This window comes from Podarcis filfolensis (assembly GCF_964270895.1).
Source record: "Podarcis filfolensis genome assembly, chromosome: 3".
NCBI classification, from domain to species: Eukaryota; Metazoa; Chordata; class Lepidosauria; order Squamata; family Lacertidae; genus Podarcis; species Podarcis filfolensis.
Genome location: NC_139606.1, coordinates 105254913 through 105276312, shown reverse-complemented (window position 1 = coordinate 105276312; position 21400 = coordinate 105254913). Strand labels below are relative to the sequence as shown.

At 45.2% G+C, this 21400-nt stretch overlaps 1 protein-coding gene across 1 annotated transcript in view; it reads left to right on the top strand.

The window, feature by feature from the left end:
* The first annotated feature begins 13650 nt into the window (after nucleotides 1-13650).
* Nucleotides 13651-21400, top strand: part of MRPS5 (mitochondrial ribosomal protein S5) — a 46448-nt gene continuing 38698 nt past the window's right edge. The window contains exons 1-2 of the mRNA XM_083605421.1: nucleotides 13651-13807; nucleotides 20833-20970. Of these exons, the coding sequence (XP_083461547.1) occupies nucleotides 13738-13807; nucleotides 20833-20970 (208 nt within the window). The 5' untranslated portion in view covers nucleotides 13651-13737. The remainder of the gene's footprint in view (nucleotides 13808-20832; nucleotides 20971-21400) is intronic.

The window sequence follows — 21400 nt, the reverse complement described above, 5'->3', positions numbered from 1 at the left end:
AACAGAGGACGAGATGGCTGGACAGTGTTCTCGAAGCTACCAACATGAGTTTGACCAAACTGCGGGAGACAGTGGAAGACAGGAGTGCCTGGCGTGCTCTGGTCCATGGGGTCACGAAGAGTCGGACACGACGGAACGACTAAACAACAACAACAAAGAGTGGAAACACAGGGGAATGTTGCTCCAGACACAGGGGAATGTTGCTCCAGAGGACTTCCTGTCATACTTGCTCTGGAGCATCCTCCCCCTGTGTGTGAACAGGTAGATGGGTGTGACCCTAGCAGACCCTCAACCATCTTCCTCTTTTTCGCCTTTTCCATTTTCACCTTTTGGACACCTCTGATGGCTCTCAGCCAGCAGCACATGCCTCATCCTTACAGAGGATGGAAGCCACAAGGTAGAAAGTCTGAGGCCTGGCTCAGACTTCTTTTCTCTATAAATGTAACTGTAACTACAAGATAAAGCCTGCCTTCAGGGCAATACTGTGAACTGAATGTAAGTAAATTTTACCATTACTTTTAAAAGAAGGCTGTGGTGTTATTCTTGTTTTTAAGAGGAAACTAAAGGGAAATTTACCAGGAAGAATCCAATCTGGACAAGCCAGACTGGATTGCTCAACTCAAATGATTCTCACGAATCCATCAACTTGCTTCCAGCAATGTGCAAGGGAATGTGCTGTGCTACTAGCTCACTAGCGTGAGTGAGGAAGGATAATATTTAATCAATATACCCTCTCCTACTATCCACAACATTCCCACAGCATGGTCAATGGTCAGGGATGATGGGAATTGTAGTCTGACAACATTTGGAGGGTCAACAAGTTCCCCATCCCTGCCTTCAGCAAAAATGCAGTAAGAAGTTTGCAAATAGGGTGGTGATGTTGGGCAAGGGATGGGCATTTTGGCTCAGCTCTAATGCAAATAATAATAATTATTATTATTATTAATAATAATAATAATGCAAAGGGAACCAACAATCATCTCATTTTCATTGTAGCACAAATCACAGGACAGGCTTTGCACCCAGTCCAACAAATGCTTCACTTGCTCAAGTCTCTTCTGCAACTTGGCCCAGGCTGAGATGTTCAGAGATCACAGGCTCTGTTGGCAACGTTCTGACGTCCCTGTGAAGTTGTTGTCATACATGGAATTTGAAGAGCTTTTCATTTTAGGAAAGTGGGTCAGGTCCCCTGCATGTAATAAAAGTTAGAACGCATTGTGGAAATCTGTTTGGTCCTTTAAACCAAAGGCCTATATTTATAGATGCATTGATGGCTAAGCCCAGTGTCCTAATTTTGATAGGACAGCTCATCAAAATCACACACACACACCATACCCCAAAGGAAGGATGCCTTCCAAAGCCAAATAATATACTGAATTTATGAAGCATTCTCCAAAGTGCAGGGGAGTGGGGGAGTACCTTTTGGAAGACCGGTTTCCAAGCCAGATGTTGCCCTTTCCAGACGTTTGACCAGCTAGTAGAGCCAATGAGACTAGGGGTGGATGGAGCCCATCTGTGGGTTCCTCAATGAAAATGTTTGGCAGATCCTTGAATGAAATAAATCTGGTCTCCCCAAAATTCTGGAATGGATTTTGGAATGTGGTGAAAGTTCTCCAACCTAACCAAAGCACTGAAATGGCACCAGAAGCCCCTGAGAACAACAGGTTAGTTTTTCAGTGGCCTGCAAATGTGACCAGGCTCCAGATCACACCTTATTTCTGAACCACACTAAGTCTCCCCTGGGGAGGTGGGGCACTCATCTTCCCTGGAGGTTTTTAAGCAGAGTTTGGATGGCTATCTTTCATGGATACTTCAGTTGAGATTCCTTCATGGCAGAGGGTTGGACATGGTGACCCTCAAGGTCCCTTCCAACTTAGGGTTGCCGTATTTCAAACAGTGAAAATTCAGACAGAGAAGTTGTTGAGCTTTTTTTAAGCAAAATCACAAAAAAGGTTTTTGAGGTATTTTTTATGAAAAATCATCACTGCCAACATGGGCTGCTGTACATCCGGATTTTCCCAGACATTTTTACCGATTTCTGCCTGGGCACTGTTCCGGATATATCCAAGAAATCCCAGACAAACGGCAACCCTCTTCCAACTCTACAATTCTATGATTTCATTATTCTAATCCACCAGAAATAGGCAGGTTCCAAGCCAATCAAGAAATCAGCCAACTAGAATTTAGCTACAGAAGGTCAGCCTCAGTAAGTATGGCCAATGGTCAGGAATAGTTAAATTATGGAGTCATTTTCCACAGGAGGCACTGGCAGCCACCAAATCAATGGAGGATAAAGCTCTCAACTGCTGCTAGCCTGATGGCTATGTTCTACCTCCACTGTCAGAGACAGTATTGCTTCTGAATACCAGTTGCTGGCAATTGCAGGTGGGGCAGGTGGGGCAGAGTGCTGTTGCACTAATGTATGTCCCACTTGTGGCCTTCCTACATTGGCTACTGTGGGAACAGGATGCCGGACTAGATGAGCCATTGACCTGATCCCTCAGGCTCCTCTTCTTATGTTCTCATGGATGGATCCAACTACAGCTGGAGGACAACACATTGGCTACCTCTAAGCTTGAGTAAAATTCAGCACCATCCTTCCTTGTGATTCGGAGTGTTGTCTGTGTCATGGAATTCTACTAATATTGATCCAGAGCAGATCTCAACATAGAGTTAGCAGAGTAAAAGCTTGAACACATTGCAGCATTCCCTCAAAAGATAGACCAGAGGCAATCATATTTCATCCAGCAGAGCTTTACTGCTACTGAAGGCAAATGAGCATAATGGTCACAAATCCAATACACTCAGGATTGGCACTGTCCATAAGAAATCCAGTTGCAGCAGACTTAACTTAAACCTACAACATAGTAAGTCTAAACCAGCCTTTCTCAACCTGCGGGTCCCCAGATGTTGTTGAACTACAACTCCCATCACCCCTAGCTAGCAAGGCCAGAGCTCAGGGATGATGGGAGTTGTAGTCCAACAACATCTGGGGACCCACAGGTTGAGAACCACTGGAAACCTTCACACTAAGAATGCTATATACAGAACACAAGTGTCAGAGGTATCTATTGGAAAGGACTTGTGACACTGGCAATGACGAGCAGCTACAACCCAATTCCATATTGTTACAGAAAAGCAAGCCCGCAGGCCAACCTGTAACATATCACATAGGTATCACGGATCCCAAACACATGCCACGTTCTAGAGAAAGATGTGTTGCGTTCATTTTTATTTTTATTTCTTTAGTAATTCAGGCTATCAACCCAAATCTGTCACATCAAGGCATATACATTTTCAGCTTCTTGACAGGGACTCTGAATTGCAGTGCAAGGAACTGCCAATTACACAGAACCCAAACCCCCACATTGTACAAAATATGTCTTTGTATCTTCTGGTCCTCGTCCCATTATTTATTAGCTCGATATCCAAGTGTTTACAAGAGGGCCTGGATTTAAAGTACAAATCATCACATCTCACAGAAACAGATACTAAAAATTATGTGTGTTTTTCTTTTGTAACATCTAATTTTACAGCGTCATCTGCGCAGGCTGGGTGGGTGGGAATAAAGGTATCTTGTAGGTCCCGTTCCACAAAGTAGCATACTGGAGCAAGTGTAAGTGCCTCAGGACCTCAAAAGGCCCAGGACTGGTCTGCCCCAGATGTGATTCTCCATCCCTATCATCAGAAAAATCAGCTGTGAGTATACATGTGCGCACACACAACACCACAATAAATGGTAGCCACACATCACTCTTAAGGACCTACTGCTAACCTGATCATTACCGTGCAACAGAGCCATCCTGGATTCCTTTATAGGGCCTTCCTCATCTTTTTACTTGCTAGGGTTCATTTGTGGCACCTTTGGTGAGTTCAGTGAGCTGAATGTGTTACTCCACATCGGGGTGAAGGCAAACGTAACATTTAAAGAAGGGTTTGATGGTGCAGTTGCTGCCCTCCAAACATTTTTCTGTTCCAAGGCGAGTTTCAAAAAAAAAAAAAAAGTACGGCTTCCTACTTCAATTTGCCCCAGAAGGAGTCTGCTGTGATGGGACCAATTAGCCAGCATCTTTGAGACTACCAGAACATTTCTTCCTCTCCCCACACCATCCCTGGATCAATTCTGTAAGGTTTTGGTTTTTTAATGATCTGGAAGGATAAGGTGGTTATGCACTCCCTAATTCCAAGAAGAGTCCCAAGGCAACACTACATGGTTTACAGAGCACTTTTCTCCTGCACTGGTGGGGAACTTGAGATGAGGTCCACTTACCTGAGACCAAGCCCCTTCAGTGGGACATAATTCTGAGCATACCTGCATACGATAGCACTGAAGATTGCTTTGGAGACTTGCACACCTATGCCTAAGATTGTGTCGAAGGCTTACAGATTTGCCTTATTTGCAAATTATTGGCTTCAGTGAAGGCAAGCAGGAGATCCACTACATCATCTCAGGTCTCCTAAGAGACTGTTTTCAGCCATCTCACAGCTCTCTCCTTCCGTCCCTCTCTCTGGGACCCCCTGTAGATTATTATAGTTTAGATAGACAGACTGGCCACATTTTCTTTTTCTGAAGAAGAAGTAACCACAAGAGCTCCGTCTGGACTATTAACAGAATATTGGTGCTCATCTGGATCGCCAGTACTTTCTAAATGGGGGCCTGCAGCTGCTTTTTTCTTCACCATAAAAGTGGGCAATTTAACCATGATTTGCTTTTGTGTTTCAAAGTGTGAATAGCACAGAATGTAGTTTAACTCTCTGTTTCCAGATTCAAAAACTGGCAAGCTGCTCTGGCACTCGCCATGCGGTCCCGTTGTGCCAGAAATGGTTTAGTCATGCTGGCCACATGACCCAGAAAGCTGTCTGTGGACAAAGGCCGGCTCCCTTGGCCTGAAGCGAGATGAGCACCGCAACCCTATAGTCACCTTTGACTGGATTTAACAGACCAGGGGTCTTTTTCCTTTACCTTGTCTATTATTTTATTGAAAGTATTTCAATGGAATCAAATAAAGGAAAAATAAAAAGTGCATGAAAAGAAAAAAATGTTTAATATATGCAAGCAACTCTTTGACAACTGGTGGGAGGGCATTTCACATTGCAGGTGCCACTACCAAGAAGGCCCTCTGCCTGCTTCCCTGTAAACTCATTTCTCACAGTGATGATATTGGAAACTGCTATATATAATTACTAAGAAATTCAGAAGGAAGAGATTAGAGGAAGTCAAGTAATATGTTGATGAAGATGGACTTTAATTAATTAATTACTGTAAGTTTTAATTGATGTGCTGATTGGATGTATTCTATGTTTTATATTCTTTTTTCTTTTTTACTCTTTTCATTTCACTCCCCCCCCCTTTTATTATTGTTTATTCTCTCTTTTGTTATGTTTTTACATGAAAATAATAAATATTATTGGGGGGGGACTCATTTCTCACAGTGAGGGAACCGCTGGAAGCCCCTCGGAGCTACATCTCAGTGTCCAGAATAAACAATGCAGGTGGAGATATTCCTTCAGGTATACAGGGCCGAGGCCATTTAGGGCTTTATTCCTCCACGTGTTAAGAGAATTGATCCCAAACACAAAAAAACAGGATCTGGGGCTACGATCCAGTCATGTAGATTTAAATTAAACCTTCTGGTTGGTCTGCTGCCTCCGAGACCACTACCTGCTACCCGGACCAAGTGTACTGCCTGTTCTGCAGTCAGCAGGCCCTGCAGGGCAAATGATGACTTCTTAATAACTGAAACTTTGGGAGGTTTCTTTTCATTAGCATCAAAGCAGCAGTTCGTTCTAACACAGTTTGCACTATGCTAAAGGGTGCTTTAGCATTCCAAATCTGCACTGGCAAAATTTCTGGGAAAGGGAAGGGAAACAAGGCCCCATAAACTCAAAGCACATTATTCATGGCTTCCTGCACCATATGTTTAAAGCACACTTTATACCAAAGCGTCCTGGGAACTGCAGCTTCTTAAGGGTGCTAAGAGTTGTTAATAGACCCCTTATTCCCCTCACACAGCTGCAATTCCCAGAGTTCCCGGGGAAGAGGAGGTCAATCGTTAAACCGCTCTGAATGTTGTAGCTCTATGAAGCGAATGGGGGGTTCCTCCTAAGAACTCTCAGGACCCTTAACAAGCTACAGTTCACAGCAGCGGCGTAGCGTGGGTTGTCAGCACCCGGGGCAAGGCAAGTAATTTGCACCCCCTAACCCGGGGCAAGGCAAGTAATTTGCGCCCCCTAACCCCTAACCTGCCGCTGCTGCCAGCTTCTTCTTGCTGCTGCCTGGTCTGGTCTGGTGTGGTTCTCTCCCGCGCTCAGCGCTGCGCTGGGCGGCCGCTGCACTGTCCCTCCCCCAGATAGTCCCTCGCTCTCTCTCCGCACCGCACGCCTGGCACCCACCCCCTCCACAGTGGGCGGCGACCCGGCGGCTCGGATCGGATTCGCAGAGCCAGCACTGCAGTGAGAGAGAGTGAGTGAGCCAGGTAGGGGCAGAGAGCTGCGAGTGCGAGCGCGCCCCCCCAGATGTTGCGCCCGGTGCGGCTGGCCCCCCCTGCACCCCCCACGCTACGCCACTGGTTCACAGCATTCTTTGGGGGAAGCCATGACTGTTTAAAGTGGCATCATACTCTTTTTAACACACACACATTGCTCCCTCAAAGAAACCTGGGATTTCATTTGTAGCTGCTGTTCCCAAAGCAACATGTGAAGCTAAACAGCTATCCTTTGAAACCCCCCGTTATGAAATTCAAACTAAAAAATACATACAGAAATGTGCATATATATATATATATATATATATATATATATATATATATATATATAGTGGTACCTCGGGTTAAGTACTTAATTCGTTCCGGAGGTCCATTCTTAACCTGAAACTGTTCTTAACCTGAATCACCACTTTAGCTAATGGGGCCTCCTGCTGCCGCTGCGCCGCCGGAGCACGATTTCTGTTCTCATCCTGAAGCAAAGTTCTTAACCCAAGGTACTATTTTGGGGTTACAGCAGAGTCTGTAACCTGAAGCGTCTGTAACCTGAAGCGTATGTAACCCAAGGTACCACTGTATATATATGATAGAAATGCATCTAGTCGGTGAACATGACAAGCAAAAATGTGTCATGGTAGGATAAACTGCATACAAAAATGTGTATATTTGGCAAAATTGCACTCAGAAATGTATATGTGTGTGTGTGTGTGCGTGCGCACTGTTTATTAGGAGATTGTGCATATTAAAATGCTGTTGATTTTTTAAAAAGTACAAACTTGATGCGCAAATGTGGTAAACTGGGCTGAGAAACAGTTGAGTTGAAATCGGCAGGTCCCTCCATCCCTCCTAGGTGGAGCTAATGGGAGACGGCAGTCCAACGAAATCTGGAGAGCAACAGATTTCTCCTCCCTGTACGTTTTAGAAGCCTTCCTCTAGCTCTCTCACTATAATAATAATAATAATTTATTATTTATACCCCGCCCATCTGGCTGGGCCTCCCCAGCCACTCTGGGCGGCTTCCATAGAAACCAAAAATACGCTGAAGTTGGCTGAGGTGAAATGAGACAAGAAAGCGCTATTGTGCCACAGTCCTGCTAGTGGGCTTCCCACAGGCATTTGGGTGGGCCTCTGTAGGAATGGGATGCTGGACTCAAGGGGCCGTCAACCTCACCTGGCAGGGCTCCTCCCGTGTTCTGAGCCTGCACATTGAAAATCAGTCGATGCACCTCCTGCTGTGTATGGAGGGAAAGTGTATATCTAAATAGAACCCCTTTCGCCTCCCTAAAAGTGTAGCCTGTGAGGGCAAGGCATCCAATAACGGGATAGCACCAGAAATGCTATAATCCAGATTGTAATTTTCCATTTCTGCAGCCAATGTCTTTTCAGCCTCTCGATAACAATGCATGTTGGTAACGGTTGCTACCATGCTTTCCGCATCATCTTTACTTTTCATTCTGTGCAATTTCTCAGCATGTTTCAGGAACAAAACAGTTCTTTGTGATCATATTGTAGAGTCTTAATAAACAGATGCTGCACTCCGGGGGTGGGGGGCAGTGGCGCTGTGGTTTTTCTTTAAATTATGAAGAACAGCGTAACTTTTTAGAAACCTTTGTGCCTTTTTCTGAAAATTAGAAAATTGTTGCCTCTGGTGAACTGCTCCCAAAGCTGGCTAATCCCTTTGAAAGTAGTGAACGGGCATCTGCTATTTTCTCTTCTTGTTAAAGGCATTGTGTGTTGAAGGAACAGCGGCGCACCTGAGATACTTCTGTGATGAACTGAGAGCGATGAATGTGCAAACAAAGCTCTATGAAAAGATCCCTGGTGAGGTATCAGCCATGCGAGAGCATCTGTTTTGCATGCTGAAGGCCCTAAATTCAATCCCCTACATCAGTCCAGGGAGAACCTCCTGCCTGTAAACCCTGCCAGCCAGTGTAAAGCAATACTGAACTAGATCCAGTGGTGTCCAAACTTTTTCTAAAGAGGACAGATTTGATGAAGTGGAGGGCCGTGAGGGCCGACCAAAGAGCCAACCAAAGTTGTTGACCTTTTTTAGCACTGAGGTTGTTGACCTTTTTAATGATTTTACCCCAAAGTTGTTGAGCTTTTCTTAGGGTTGAAGTTGTTCAGGTTTTTTAGGATTTTACCCCAGGAAATAAACTGCCACAGGGGCCGGATTAAACCAACCAGAGGGCTGTATTAGGCCCCCAAAATGGACTTTGGAGACCAATGACTCAGTATATGGTCTTTTAAGAAGACAAAAGCACAGGGCAAAGGGTAGCGACAGTAACTATCATGCATGTTCCCTTAAGTCAGGAAGACAAAAACTTTGATGAGAACTGTTCCTTCTACAAATAAGCCTTAGGACATCAACTCCCATCATCCCTAGCTACCAGTGGTCAGGAATGATGGGAATTGTAGTCCAAAAACAGCTGGAGACCCAAGTCTGGGAGACCCTGTCTTATGGTCTGGGAAAGGCTCCTAGAGCTGGAGGGTGGGGCAAGGCAGGATGGAAAAGCCATTGCCTGATGGCCAGCCCAAAATCTCTCTTCCCCATTGTTATGATTTAAATAGAAATACAATACATCTCACCATAGGTAAAGGTAAAGGGACTCCTGACCATTAGGTCCAGTCACGGACGACTCTGGGGTTGCGGTGCTTATCTCGCTTTACTGGATGAGGGAGCCGGCGTACAGCTTTTGGGTCATGTGGCCAGCATGACTAAGCCGCTTCTGGCAAACCAGAGCAGTGCATGGAAACACCGTTTACTTTCCCGCCAGAGTGGTACCTATTTATCTACTTGCACTTTGACGTGCTTTCGAACTGCTAGGTTGGCAGGAGCAGAGACCGAGCAATGGGAGCTCACCCCATCGTGGGGATTCAAACTGCCGACCTTCCGATTGGCAAGCCCTAGGCTCTGTGGTTTAACCCATAGCGCCACCCGCGTCCCTGTACATCTCACCATAGTGGGGACTATATGCTGCTCAGTCAGCTATCAGGTGCTGAGAGCTGATGGGCAACATCAAGGCCTTTCCAGCTCTCCCTTTGTGAGTTCTTTTTCTTTAATGCAGACTTAGACTGGACTTCCGTCTCAATAGGCAATGCTGTCAAATAGAGAACTACCGATATCTTCTGTAGAACAGGACATATAGCTGCTCTACTTCCGCTTTCTGCATCTGTCCCTAACTTTACATTCTCCAAAGGCTTATTGCAGAAGGGGAGCTTGCTAGTATTAGAATTTTCTCCAGCTGCTGGGGGAAAAACCCCCACAAAGTACTTGAGATACAAACATTATGTACTCTCATGGTTTGCTGCTCCTTAATAGGATAGGTTGGTCCACGTCCTTTCATTACTGATCTAGCTCAGGTAATAAACCTCGGGGCTCCATTAAGTTGCTCCATCGCACATTACATCTCCCTCGCCAGCATGCGTTTTCTAGCTTTCTGCAAAATCTCTCTTAAGCATGCAAGACGCCACTCCGAACCCAACCTCTCCTTTTCTCTCCTTTAATCTGAAGTTCATTTACGACACCGCACACAAATCGTGGAAATTATTACTTTTGCTAGAGCCTCATTACCGCCTCTTGATACTTTTACTGGTTAAACTTCACGCCATTATGTAAAATACCGGGAGCAAAGCGAGGGCTGATTTCCTTAATCCCTTTCAGGCAAAGCCTCAGCTGCATCAAGGAGAAATGCGGTTCCACAGGAGAGAACACACGAGGCAGCTAAATTAAGATTTGCCTCCTTCGCCATTCAGATGACAAAGTGAGGATTATCTTTCTCGCTTTGTGAGCCTCGCCGTTTTATTTTGTTTTTCAAACCACGGAAAGAAAAGAAAATGTTCTGGTTGGTTTCTTGAGGCCTCCTACAACGACCGTGATTGCAATTACTGAATTAGGTGACCATTTGCTTTCTTTCCTGGTGGCAGTATTCCTGCAAGAAACGTAGGGGAGTAAGGGGAGAAATTCAGCTTCATTCGTATTTAAACGTAAAGTTACCAAATTCAAATTTCTCAAAACAGTATGTGAAACATAACACAGGTATCCTTCAAAATTTGCACTTTTCCAAATTTTGCAACGTGGTTCTCCTGCCAAGCAACGTGAAATGCATATACTGTGGCAAATTGTGTGTACAAAGGAATATTTTAGTGAAAATAAGATGTACCAAAATGCAGCATATAAGGGGAAATTGCTTTGCAAAAGGTGCATTTTAGGCAGAATTATACTGTTACAGGCCACCCCAACCTCTGCCTATTGGCAGCAAAATTCCAAAGGTCTTGGCACTTAACCAGGAGGGCTTGTGTTCCTTGGGAATGAGGCATAGCAGAGACTGCCGTGTCTTTATGCAATATGGCTTATTTTACACATATTTAAAACTTGAGTGGAAGGAGTGCAGCAGAACATTGCACCACAAGAGTATCTATCACCTGTTTTTTGTAGTGGTTAAGAGTGGTAGACTTGCAATCTGGTGAACCGGGTTCGCGTCTCCGCTCCTCCACATGCAGCTGCTGGGTGACCTTGGGCTAGTCACACTTCTCTGAAGTCTCTCAGCCCCACTCACCTCACAGAGTGTTTGTTGTGGGGGAGGAAGGGAAAGGAGAATGTTAGCTGCTTTGAGACTCCTTTGGGTAGTGATAAAGCGGGATAGCAAATCCAAACTCTTCTACTTCTTCACTTCTCTTATAGGTTCAGCAAGCTTGGGTCCCAAGCATCAATCAATCAGTCAGCCAGCCAGCCAGCCAGCCAGCCTCCCAGGTCTCTGCGTGCAGCCTCCTCCAGCCACATGGAGTCCTGCCCCTGCCGTCTTATTCCCAGAAACCCTTGCTCCAAAACCTCTGTTTTAAAAGGACACCTCTTTTAATGTGCTGACATCAAACCACCTATTATACTGGCAACCTCCCTCTTTCAGTTCTTCTGTTTCTGTCCACTTCTCAGCTGGGGGAAGGACAACACCTGCCTGGTCAGTTGTTCTTAATGGCTGTCTTTGTGTTCTTAAAGGCACTGCTATCAGCAAACGGGGTAAACTACAGCAGCTTAAATTATTCTGGCTTCTTCTGGTTTTGGGATTGCTCTACCAGCCACTGGTGCTACACTGACTCTGCCAAATGCAACCATAAGCAAGTTTGCCATATGTCCTGGACATGTACAGGAGTCAAATGGCAAAACTATTGGGGGAGGGGGGAATTCAAAAAAATCAGCAAAATGTCTGGGTTTTTGCCAACAGAACCAGGAAGCATGTGTTCCCCCAAAAAAGTTCAACAGTTTTGAAGCTGAATTCCCTACCTTAAGACAGCAAAACATTACACAGCTATTCATCTTGATTTAGAAAAGATTGCTCTGCCAGCCAGTCACCTCAAACATCTGTCATGACAAGATAAAGAAGTTAAGCAGACATCCATTCAGGCTGGGGAAGGGATTGTGTGAAACAGCCAGTCTGCAACCGGCACTTTTCATTGTCCAGTTACTCGACTTTGTTCTCCCCACAGCTTTTGCCAGTTGTGTCCATTAGAGCAAAAACTTAATTAGATAAACATAATTTTAAAACTAGTTATAAAAACTAAATAACCAGGGGGTTGGGGAGGAGTGGAAAGAAATTATCTGTTATAATTTGTGATGGACCAGCTTTTATATATATATAATCAACTTGCACTGCAAGCATTAAACATATTTTTAGCATAAGCACTGAGTTTATTACCACAGATTGATGCAAAAGATCCAGAGTGAGGAAGATAACCTCACATTATCCATCTGTTTTCCAACAAAATGTATTGTTATGGGTTTGTGGGGGTGCCAGATCCTCATACAGTGGTACCTTGGGTTACATACGCTTCAGGTTACATACGCTTCAGGTTACAGACTCCGCTAACCCAGAAATAGTACCTTGGGTTAAGAACTTTGCTTCAAGGTGAGAACAGAAATAGTGCTCCTGCAGCGTGGCGGCAGCAGGAGGTCCCATTAACTAAAGTGGTGCTTCAGGTTAAGAACAGTTTCAGGTTAAGAACGGACCTCCGGAACGAATTAAGTACTTAACCCGAGGTACCACTGTAATGCCTGGATTTAGTAAAAGTTGGAATTGATCAAGGTTTGATTAAACTTTGCCAAACACGGAAACCCACTGGATCGGCCATTAGCAGGGAACAAAGGTATGGGTGCATGGGGCCCTTCCTTGCTGGGTGCTAGTGGGCAGAGGCAAAGGCCAGGATTTAGGCCAGGGGTCACAACCTTTTTCAGCTGTCCACCATCCCTCAGACCATGTGGTGGGCCGGACTATACAGGTATTTTGGGGGAAAAAAGAACGAATTCCTATGCCCCATAAATAACCCAGAGAGGCATTTTAAATAAAAGGACACATTCTACTCATGTAAAAACATGCTGATTCCCGGACCGTCCGCGGGCTGGATTGAGAAAGCGATTGCTCCGGACCTGGCCCCCGGGCCTTAGGTTGCCTACCCCTGGTTTAAGGTTTCAACTTTGAATGACAGGCTGGGGGGAATCCTTGGAGTCAGTTAGCAGGGAGTAGGAGGAGCAGAACTCCAGGTGAGCTGCGGAAGACAGGTTGTAACTGACACACAGGATAGTTTTTTGCAGTCCTTGATTTGTTTTTATATGATTTTATGAGCTGTGTTACTGGGTTTATGTTGTATTTTTGTTTTAATTATGCTGTTCACTGTTTTTTTGTTCAAAACACAAAGGGTTTTAAAAATAAGTATGGGGTTTATGAATGTTTTAATTAAATAAAAAGCCAGAGAAACAGTCCAGGCTCCCTTGCACCCCTTTTGATCCTGCTTTCAAAACACTCCAATTGAAAAAGAGCCTCTTAACGACACTGCTCCATCTACCTCTTTGGCATTTTCCACGTTACCTTGCGCGGGCAGCTGCCCCTCGCAGCCCCGCACATGGGAGATTCCAGGAGCGGCTTTCCTAACCACCCCCCCCCCCGGAAGTGTATTGAAAACCACAAGCGGCTTGTTGACCCCCTTTGGGCTGTCTTTACCTAACGCGCGGAGAGGAGTCTTCGGGTCCTAACGGGAAGGCCCCCTCCACCGGGAAGGAGGGGCTGTCCTCAGTACTGCCTGCAGCGCACTCTGAAAATATGGGCAGGCGAGTCGAGGTTCGCCCCCTCCCTCATACCTCCCTGACCGCCGTGCTGAGCGCCGCGAAACGGAGCCTGTGATGGGCGCCGCGTCCTGGAGATTTTAAGATCTCGGGCAAACGCGCGGGCACCAAGTACGGTGGCCGAGGAGGATCTCCGCCAAGATGGCGGCCGCCATAGCTGTGGTAGCTCAAAGAGCCTGCAGCGCCGGAGCCCTCAGAGCCGCGTGGAGAGGTGAAGCCCCCTTTTTACTTATTCGTGCTTCTTCGGCGGGGTCGGGTTGCTATTGGCCTCCGGCTGCTCTCGCCCTTCGAGGCGGCGGCTTGTGTCCCTCGTACGTTCCCCTCGCCTGACTCTGGCCAGATCCTGCCGCCTCCCATCGCCGCCGCCTTGGGCTTTCTGGTCCTCGGTGTAGCGCAGCTGCCAGGCAGCGAAACCCCAGACTGGGCCCCGTCACGAGGGTTCCCCACTCGCAAGCGACCGTGCAGATAGGATCGCACGTGTACCTGGGAGTAAAACCCCATTGAGTACAACGGGGCTGACAGTTGAGAGAATATGCAATATATTTATCAGTTGTTTTTAATGGTGGGTTCCCCCTCCCCCTGTTTTAGTAGCGGTTCTTATTTTTATCTGTAAACCAACTCCAGCCCCTGCTGGGGTGGGGGATGTGGTGTTGCTTAGTCGTGTCCGACTCTTCGTGACCCCATGCACCAGAGGACACCAGGAATGAAGGGCATAAATGAAGGAGCCATTTGGCGCCTAGATTATATACAGTGGTACCTCGGGTTACATGAGCTTCAGGTTACATATGCTTCAGGTTACAGACTCCGCTAACCCAGAAATATTACCTCGGGTTAAGAACTTTGCTCCAGGATGAGAACAGAAATCGTGCTACGGCGGCAGCAGGAGGCCCCATTAGCTAAAGTGGTGCTTCAGGTTAAGAACAGTTTCAGGTTAAGAACGGACCTCCGGAACAAATTAAGTACTTAACCTGAGGTACCACTGTATCTGAGTTTCTAACACTCTGCTCTGTTGAGCTGAAACTCCCAATAGCCCCAGCAATCTTATATATGCTGACTTGGGAGTAAACGGCTCTTACGTGACTGCCTTCTGGGTAGACATTTACACCGTTAAATCATTTGAGATTAACGGAACTTTCTCCAGTTCCGTTAATGCACACTACCAACATTCACAAGCTATGTTATCTCTGCTTTAAATGTCGCCGCACCCATTCTAGCTATTTTTGGAGAATGATACACCCCAACCTGCCTGCTTCCAGATCTATAAAATTGCCGCTTTTCAAGAAATGAACTTTGAAACTGGCAAGGTTTTCCTAGTCCATACGCTACATGAAAATGTTCTGTTCTATAGTCGTGTCTCTCTCTTTTAAGGTTGCAATCCTAACCCCACTCTGAGTAACCTCTGCTGAACTCAGTGGGATTTGCTTCTGAGTTCACATTATGAAGATTGAACTGTTGCAAACAAATGACAGAAAAAGAACCTTGTTGCATTTGAATCAGACCTAGTGTGCGATCTGATATTGCCTAGCTGCCACTGTAACATGAACTGGAATAGCACTTGGAAGCACTTAAAGTAGCCAATGAAATCTGTGCTAGAAAGCCACTTGAGTAAATGGTAGAAGTGAAGGACTATTCTTAAGTCTGAAGGTGATGCTGGCATATGGGTTTGCCCTAAGGCACCTGCTTGCCTATTCCTTCAGTAGGAGAACCTCCGTTGCTTTTATGAGCAACATTTGCTTAAAATTGTAGGCTCATATTTTTATATATAAAAATATTACTACACTACCCACTCCCTTAAAATATTGATGCGGTTTGCAACAGTGACCCTGCTCCTTCACATACCCTTCTTAAGAGTTAGAAGAAATTACAGTTGGAGAGGCTTGGACCTTTTCTTTACTTAGGGTAAGAGTGGGCAACTGTGGAGCCCTAAAGCGCTGCATGCAACATAAAAGGCCTCAGGTGGAGAGCAGGCCTGGCAGTGGGAAGGACCTGGGACTAATCTCCACTCCAGCACTGCATTACCCTGAATTCACTCCAATGCACAGCCTTCCTCCCCTACTCCTTCCTGCTCCACCTCAGTGTGTGGAAGCTTCCACCACATTGAGATGCCACCACAGCTCTCCTTCCCTGTCATCTCACTTAGTGGTTCCCAGACTTATTTTCCACAGACGACTTGAAAACTGCTGAGGATCTTGGCAGACCCCTTAATTGTTTTTCTGCCTGTTGCAGCAACTGTATTTTTATTGCTTCTTTTGTATATATTCTGTGGAATTCAAGCTGTAATACAAGGGTCTGGAAACCAAGCCTTATGAGGAATGGTTGAGGGAGTTGGGTATGTTTAGCCTGGAAAAGAGGAGACTGAGAGGAAATATGATAGCCATCTTCAAATGTCTCAAGGGCTGTCACGTGGAAGATGGAGCAAGCTTGTTTCCTCCTGCTCCGGAGGGTAGCAGTCAGATCAATGGCTTACAAGAAAGGAGGTTCTGACTAAACACCAGGAAGTACTTTCTGGCAGTAAAAACTGTTTGACAGTGGAACAGTCTCCCTCAGGACGTGATAGACTCTCCCTCCTTGGAGGTTTAAAGCAGAGGCTGGATGGCCATCTGTAATGGATGCTTTAGCATTGCAGGAGGTTGGACTAGATGACCCTTGGGGTCCATTCCAACTCATACAGTTCTATAATTCTATGACATAAGATATGATGCAATAAAGATACAATTAAAAACCAATCTGAATGTTTAATGTGATGGGTATGCCATCTCCTGACTTCAACCACAAATCCACAGATCACCAGAATGAAGCTTACAGTTTGGGAACCTCTGGACTGGTCAGTAAGCACAGGGGACAGCTGAAGAATGTATAGATCAGCTATTTCCAGTGCCAATTGGCTGGGACAGAGTCCTTTATAATAATAAATAATAATAATACATTTTTATTTATACCCCGCTCTTCCTGGTTCAAAAACCAGGCTCAGGGCGGCTAACAACAAATTTTAAACACTTTAAAACACTTAATTATAAAAGCAGCATAAAATGCAGTATAAAAACATGAATTCGTGAAAACAGTAAAATTCAAAAATCAAAAATCAGTTAGATAATCCCCAGGGCTAGCTGGCTGAAATGAGCCAGCGAGGAGGCCAGGGGAGAATTTGCTGTGGGGTCTCAGAGCAGGTGATCTTCATAAAAGGGAAGGGGGAAGGAAGAGAAGGGAAGGGAAATAAAAGATCAGGCTGAATTCAAATTAAAGGCCAGGCGGAATAGTTCTCTCTTACATGCCCGATGGAAGAAGGTTAAATCCTGAAGGGCCCTAGTCTCATGCGACAGAGCATTCCACCAGATTGGAGCCATCACTGAAAAGGCCCTGGCCCTGGCACTGGTGGAGGATAGTCTGACTTCCTTAGGGCTCGGGAGCTCTAAACTATGGTTTTTCATGGACCTTAAGGTCCTCTGCAGGGCATACCAGGAGAGGCAGTCCCATAGATACAAGGGCCCTATGAGTCCCATGGGTTGTCCATATGCCACTTGGGGAGATCTGTTATTGAGAGCCTGAGGCACCCCTGAGCTAGGATTCTCTGAAATAAAGGGCACCCATTAATTTGAGGCGTTGCCATATTTTGAAGTAAAAGGCATTTGAGCAATTGTGTCCCTGAAAGGAGGTGAAACATGCACTATGCAGGGTTGTGATTAACCGGGCTGTACTTGGGGCTTCTTGTTCAGTGTAATTCTGTTTGTAATGCAATTTAGCATTTTGCCTTTTGGGATTCTGATCAGATAAAAGATACAGAAAACTTGAGGTGAAGGAGTTCGTTGCCCGCTAGAAGATTAAAATTAATAGGACTGGATGTTTCTAGAGCTGCAATCTTGCAGCTTAATCAGATTTCTTTGTACATTAACTTTCCCAGAACATTGCAGCTGTTTCAGCCCAGGTGTTTTCTGTTCACAGTCCTGGTGAAAGGGAGCAATTTATAGACAGGCAGGAGCTGCGGGAGTTCCTCCACCTTCCTGTGTGGCTATTCATCAGCCATAACTATTTCTGTTGCTCCCATATTAGTTCTGCATATTAGGCGACTTGCTGTAAACCAGAGAAAATCAGTTGTGTTTCAGAGAATCCCAAACCTCATTGGGATTCCAGGATTCTTCCAGTGAGAAGATCACTTTCTTCAATGCCAGCTTTGCCAATCCATTCAGTCTTCCTGCTTTAATGTGAAGCCACAAAGAGCAGTCCTCTTCTTTGAAATTTAATCCAAAAATGGGTCTTTGAAACTTACTGTGAATCTTGCCCTCATTTCCCCCACCCGAAACCCAGTCATGCCTCGTCCTGGGGTTGTAGCTAACTAACTTTAATGCAAGTCTATTTTTAAATATCAGCATTTCTGTATTGCAGGAAGTTGGACCAAATGAACCTGAGGGTCCCTTCCAACTCTACTATTCTGTGATTCTTGTAACTTATTGAAGGGTTTTGCTAACATGGATCTTGACATTTGAACTTGTTCTGTGAAGTGTTTTAATTAGTGTTGCTGTTTTCATTTATTAGTTGCTCTTTTCAGAAAGGTGAAACTCAAAGTGACTTACAGAAACAAACAGTAAATAAAAACATGACACCAAGAGTAAAAACAATCTGAAATGCTCACCAATTATATATATATATATATATATATATATATATATATATATATATATATAAAAAAGCAGATCCAGCTCAACCCTATTCCACTAAGTCAAAAAATTGTGGAGCAATGACCTGAGTGAATAAGAATGTGTTGTTGTTGTTTTGCCTGGCACCTAAACATGGATAGTGATGGCACCAGGTTTAACGCCCTAGGAAGAGCACTCAACAAGTGGGGAGCCACCACTGAGAAGGCCCTTTGTTGTGTTGCCATCCTCAAATTGTTCTAAGAATAGAGTTCACGGGGTTATTGTATTACACACAAGCTTGCTATTTGTTTTTTAATTAATGATTTAACAAAAAAAGTATAATGGTGGGAAAGGGGGGGGGACAAAGAGGGAGGAGGAGAAGGGGGGAAACCTGAAACAATAAGCTGATATTAAGATACAATAAACATTCATATATCCATCTTAATTTAAACATATACATTAATAAAAATCATCCAAATATCTAGATAGGTATCCACATAAAATTGATGTTGATAAAAAATGGCCTCAAGTGTAGCAAGAACTGTGAGGTCCTCAGAACACTGTGTAACAGGCAGTAGGTGTTTATTCCATTATTATTATTAATTATAAATTGTATACAGCCCTTCATCTGTAGATCTCAGGGTGGTTCACAACAAAAAAATACAATATAAGAAAACAAAAGACATGATAAAAACAAGGCGAAACAAACAAAAGCTAATAACGCCCCCTTCCCCCACCTCACGGTGGCCATAAGGGCTTGCAAAATCTGCTTTTGCTGTCCTTCTGCTAATCGTCCATGAGTGCTATCCTGATAAGGATCTGGCCCATGAAGCCAAAGAGGTTCCCCACTCCTGGTCTTAAGTTGCCTAACTATTAATAGCATGGACTTCTTAGTGGAAACCTATACAAAACAGAGGCTATGGGGATCCGAAAACACTGTTGGTTAAGAGGCAAGTGCTTGATTAACAAAAAGTCTTTAATTGGTTGACAACCCTAGTTAAGACTAATGATGATGTTTACTGTGGTGCCTGGTGATGTAGCACTGAAATCAGTGACCTGCCGGTGTTTATAACTCTTGTGTTTATTATCCAGTAGCTCCTTTTCCTTCTAATCGGCTTTCTGTGCATTTTCCCATCCTCATCCAGCTAAAATCAATTTCTTTATTGGGCATCTGTTATAAACTGTTGTCTTTGCCTCATTTCTCCGATTCTGCTATCACACTTCTCATTGGAATTGGTTCCCTCTCCCTCCATCATGATAATTCTGTTGAAATTGTTTCCACTGAACGCTGTTCGCCTTCCGTCATGTCTTAATAAGGGTTAAGCACCAGGCAATTGGGTTTCAGTGCCCATTGAGAGCTGGCTGTTAGGCCAGGTGAGCCAGAAACTCAGGCGTAAACCACAAACAAGGATCATGGGAAGGTGCACCACCAAGGGCAAGCAGTGGGCATTCATTCATTTACCGCATTTCCCCCATTTTATCATCACAACAACCCTGTGAAGTAGCATAGGCTGAGAGACAGTGACTGGTGCAAGCTCACCCACTGAGCACTGTGGTTGAGTGTGGATTCAAGCCCTCATCTTCCAGGTCCTAAGCCAGCACTCTAACCCAATGTTTCTCAAACTTGGGTCCCCAGCTGGACTACAACTCCCATCATCCCTGACCACTGGTCCTGCTAGCTAGGGATGATGGGGGTTGTAGTCCAATAACAGCTGGGGACCCAAGGAAAGTGTTTGGATTGACATAGGCTCCAGAAACACCAGGCTGTGCTAAATGCCTTATGGCAGAGGTTTCCAACCTTTTTGAGTCCATGGCTCCCTTGACCAACTACATTTTTTTTGTGGGACCCCTGTGGGGCTCAGGAGCCCAGCTATGTCACCCCTTGCCTACAGAGCTGGCAGCCTCTCACCCTTTTTCGAACACCCTCTCTTGTGGAGTGTTCTCTCAGCCTGTTCTCCCTACTCTTTGGGATTCCTCCAGGCAGCCACTGCTGCCACCCCTAGTCTCTGAGCTGCCTGCCCGCAACCCCCGGCCAGCCCCAAGAGTCCCAGAGGCACAATTCACCTGTGGAGCTTATAGCCAGGGCTGCTGCAATAAACAGTTGTGCAACCCTTTAGGAGGCAGAGATGCGAGAGGGCATCGGAGGAGGGATGGAAGGAAAGAGGGACAGAGGCCAGTGTTGCTCAAGGCACCCCGACCATCGTTCAAGGCACCCTGGTTGAAAACCACTATCTTATGGGGATGATTTGACATTGGGGATGCAGCATAAATCAATCAGTTAGATTAATAGACCTAAAGCCTATTAAGATTTCTGTTAATAAATCTAAAAATAGTGTCCCCAATGAATTAGGCAGTCGGGGTGTCAAAAACCATTCATCATTTTTAATGCAAAAACGGCAAGTGGCAGGATTGTCTTAGAAGAGACATTCCCCCTTTCCTAAGAAGGCATGTGCATGCATTTGTCCAAAGAAAACAAGCAAAATGTGCTTCCATTTCTTCTTCAGAAGTATTATCTTATTTACGTTAATTTAATTTATCAGCTAACATTTCTTTAACTGGGTGACAGCCCTGTTGGTTAGGCTAACCTCTTTGCTTCTCTCCCCAGGCTGCGCCTTGATTCCAGGGTCTGGAGTCAATTGTCAGTATGCTACCTTGGCATGTGCTTTCCAGACGCATTGCTACATTTCCGGCCTCCGCGACGTGACAGTGCAGCCGTGCAGGCGCAGCAGCTTCTTCAATAAATGTAAGTCTTGTAAACAACAGGTGCTGCAGCTTATAACCAGAAACAACATTTGCGTAGCTTTTCTCTCCTCTCAGGCCACCGTCCTGTATCCATTTAACCTGTCCATTGAAGCCCTTGAAACTGAGCCTACGTAACTGGGTACCAACTTGATTTCAGTAGGAGGGAGTTGAACACATACTTAGGCTGCACATGTCCTGATGTGCTCGCTTGGGACTTCATGTCCTCCACGGAAACCATGAGACTGTCTTAGTGCATCAGGGGCCTAACGTGTGGCCAGAGATGAAATTGCTCAGATTCACGCAGAATTGGATGCCAGAGTGAGTCTTGAGGAAGCATCCAAAACACCATCTGGTCAGGTTATTGTGGATCAGTTTGATTTGTGGCAGTCTGAGAATGTGGAGGTGCTAGCAGCAAGAATATTATTGGCACA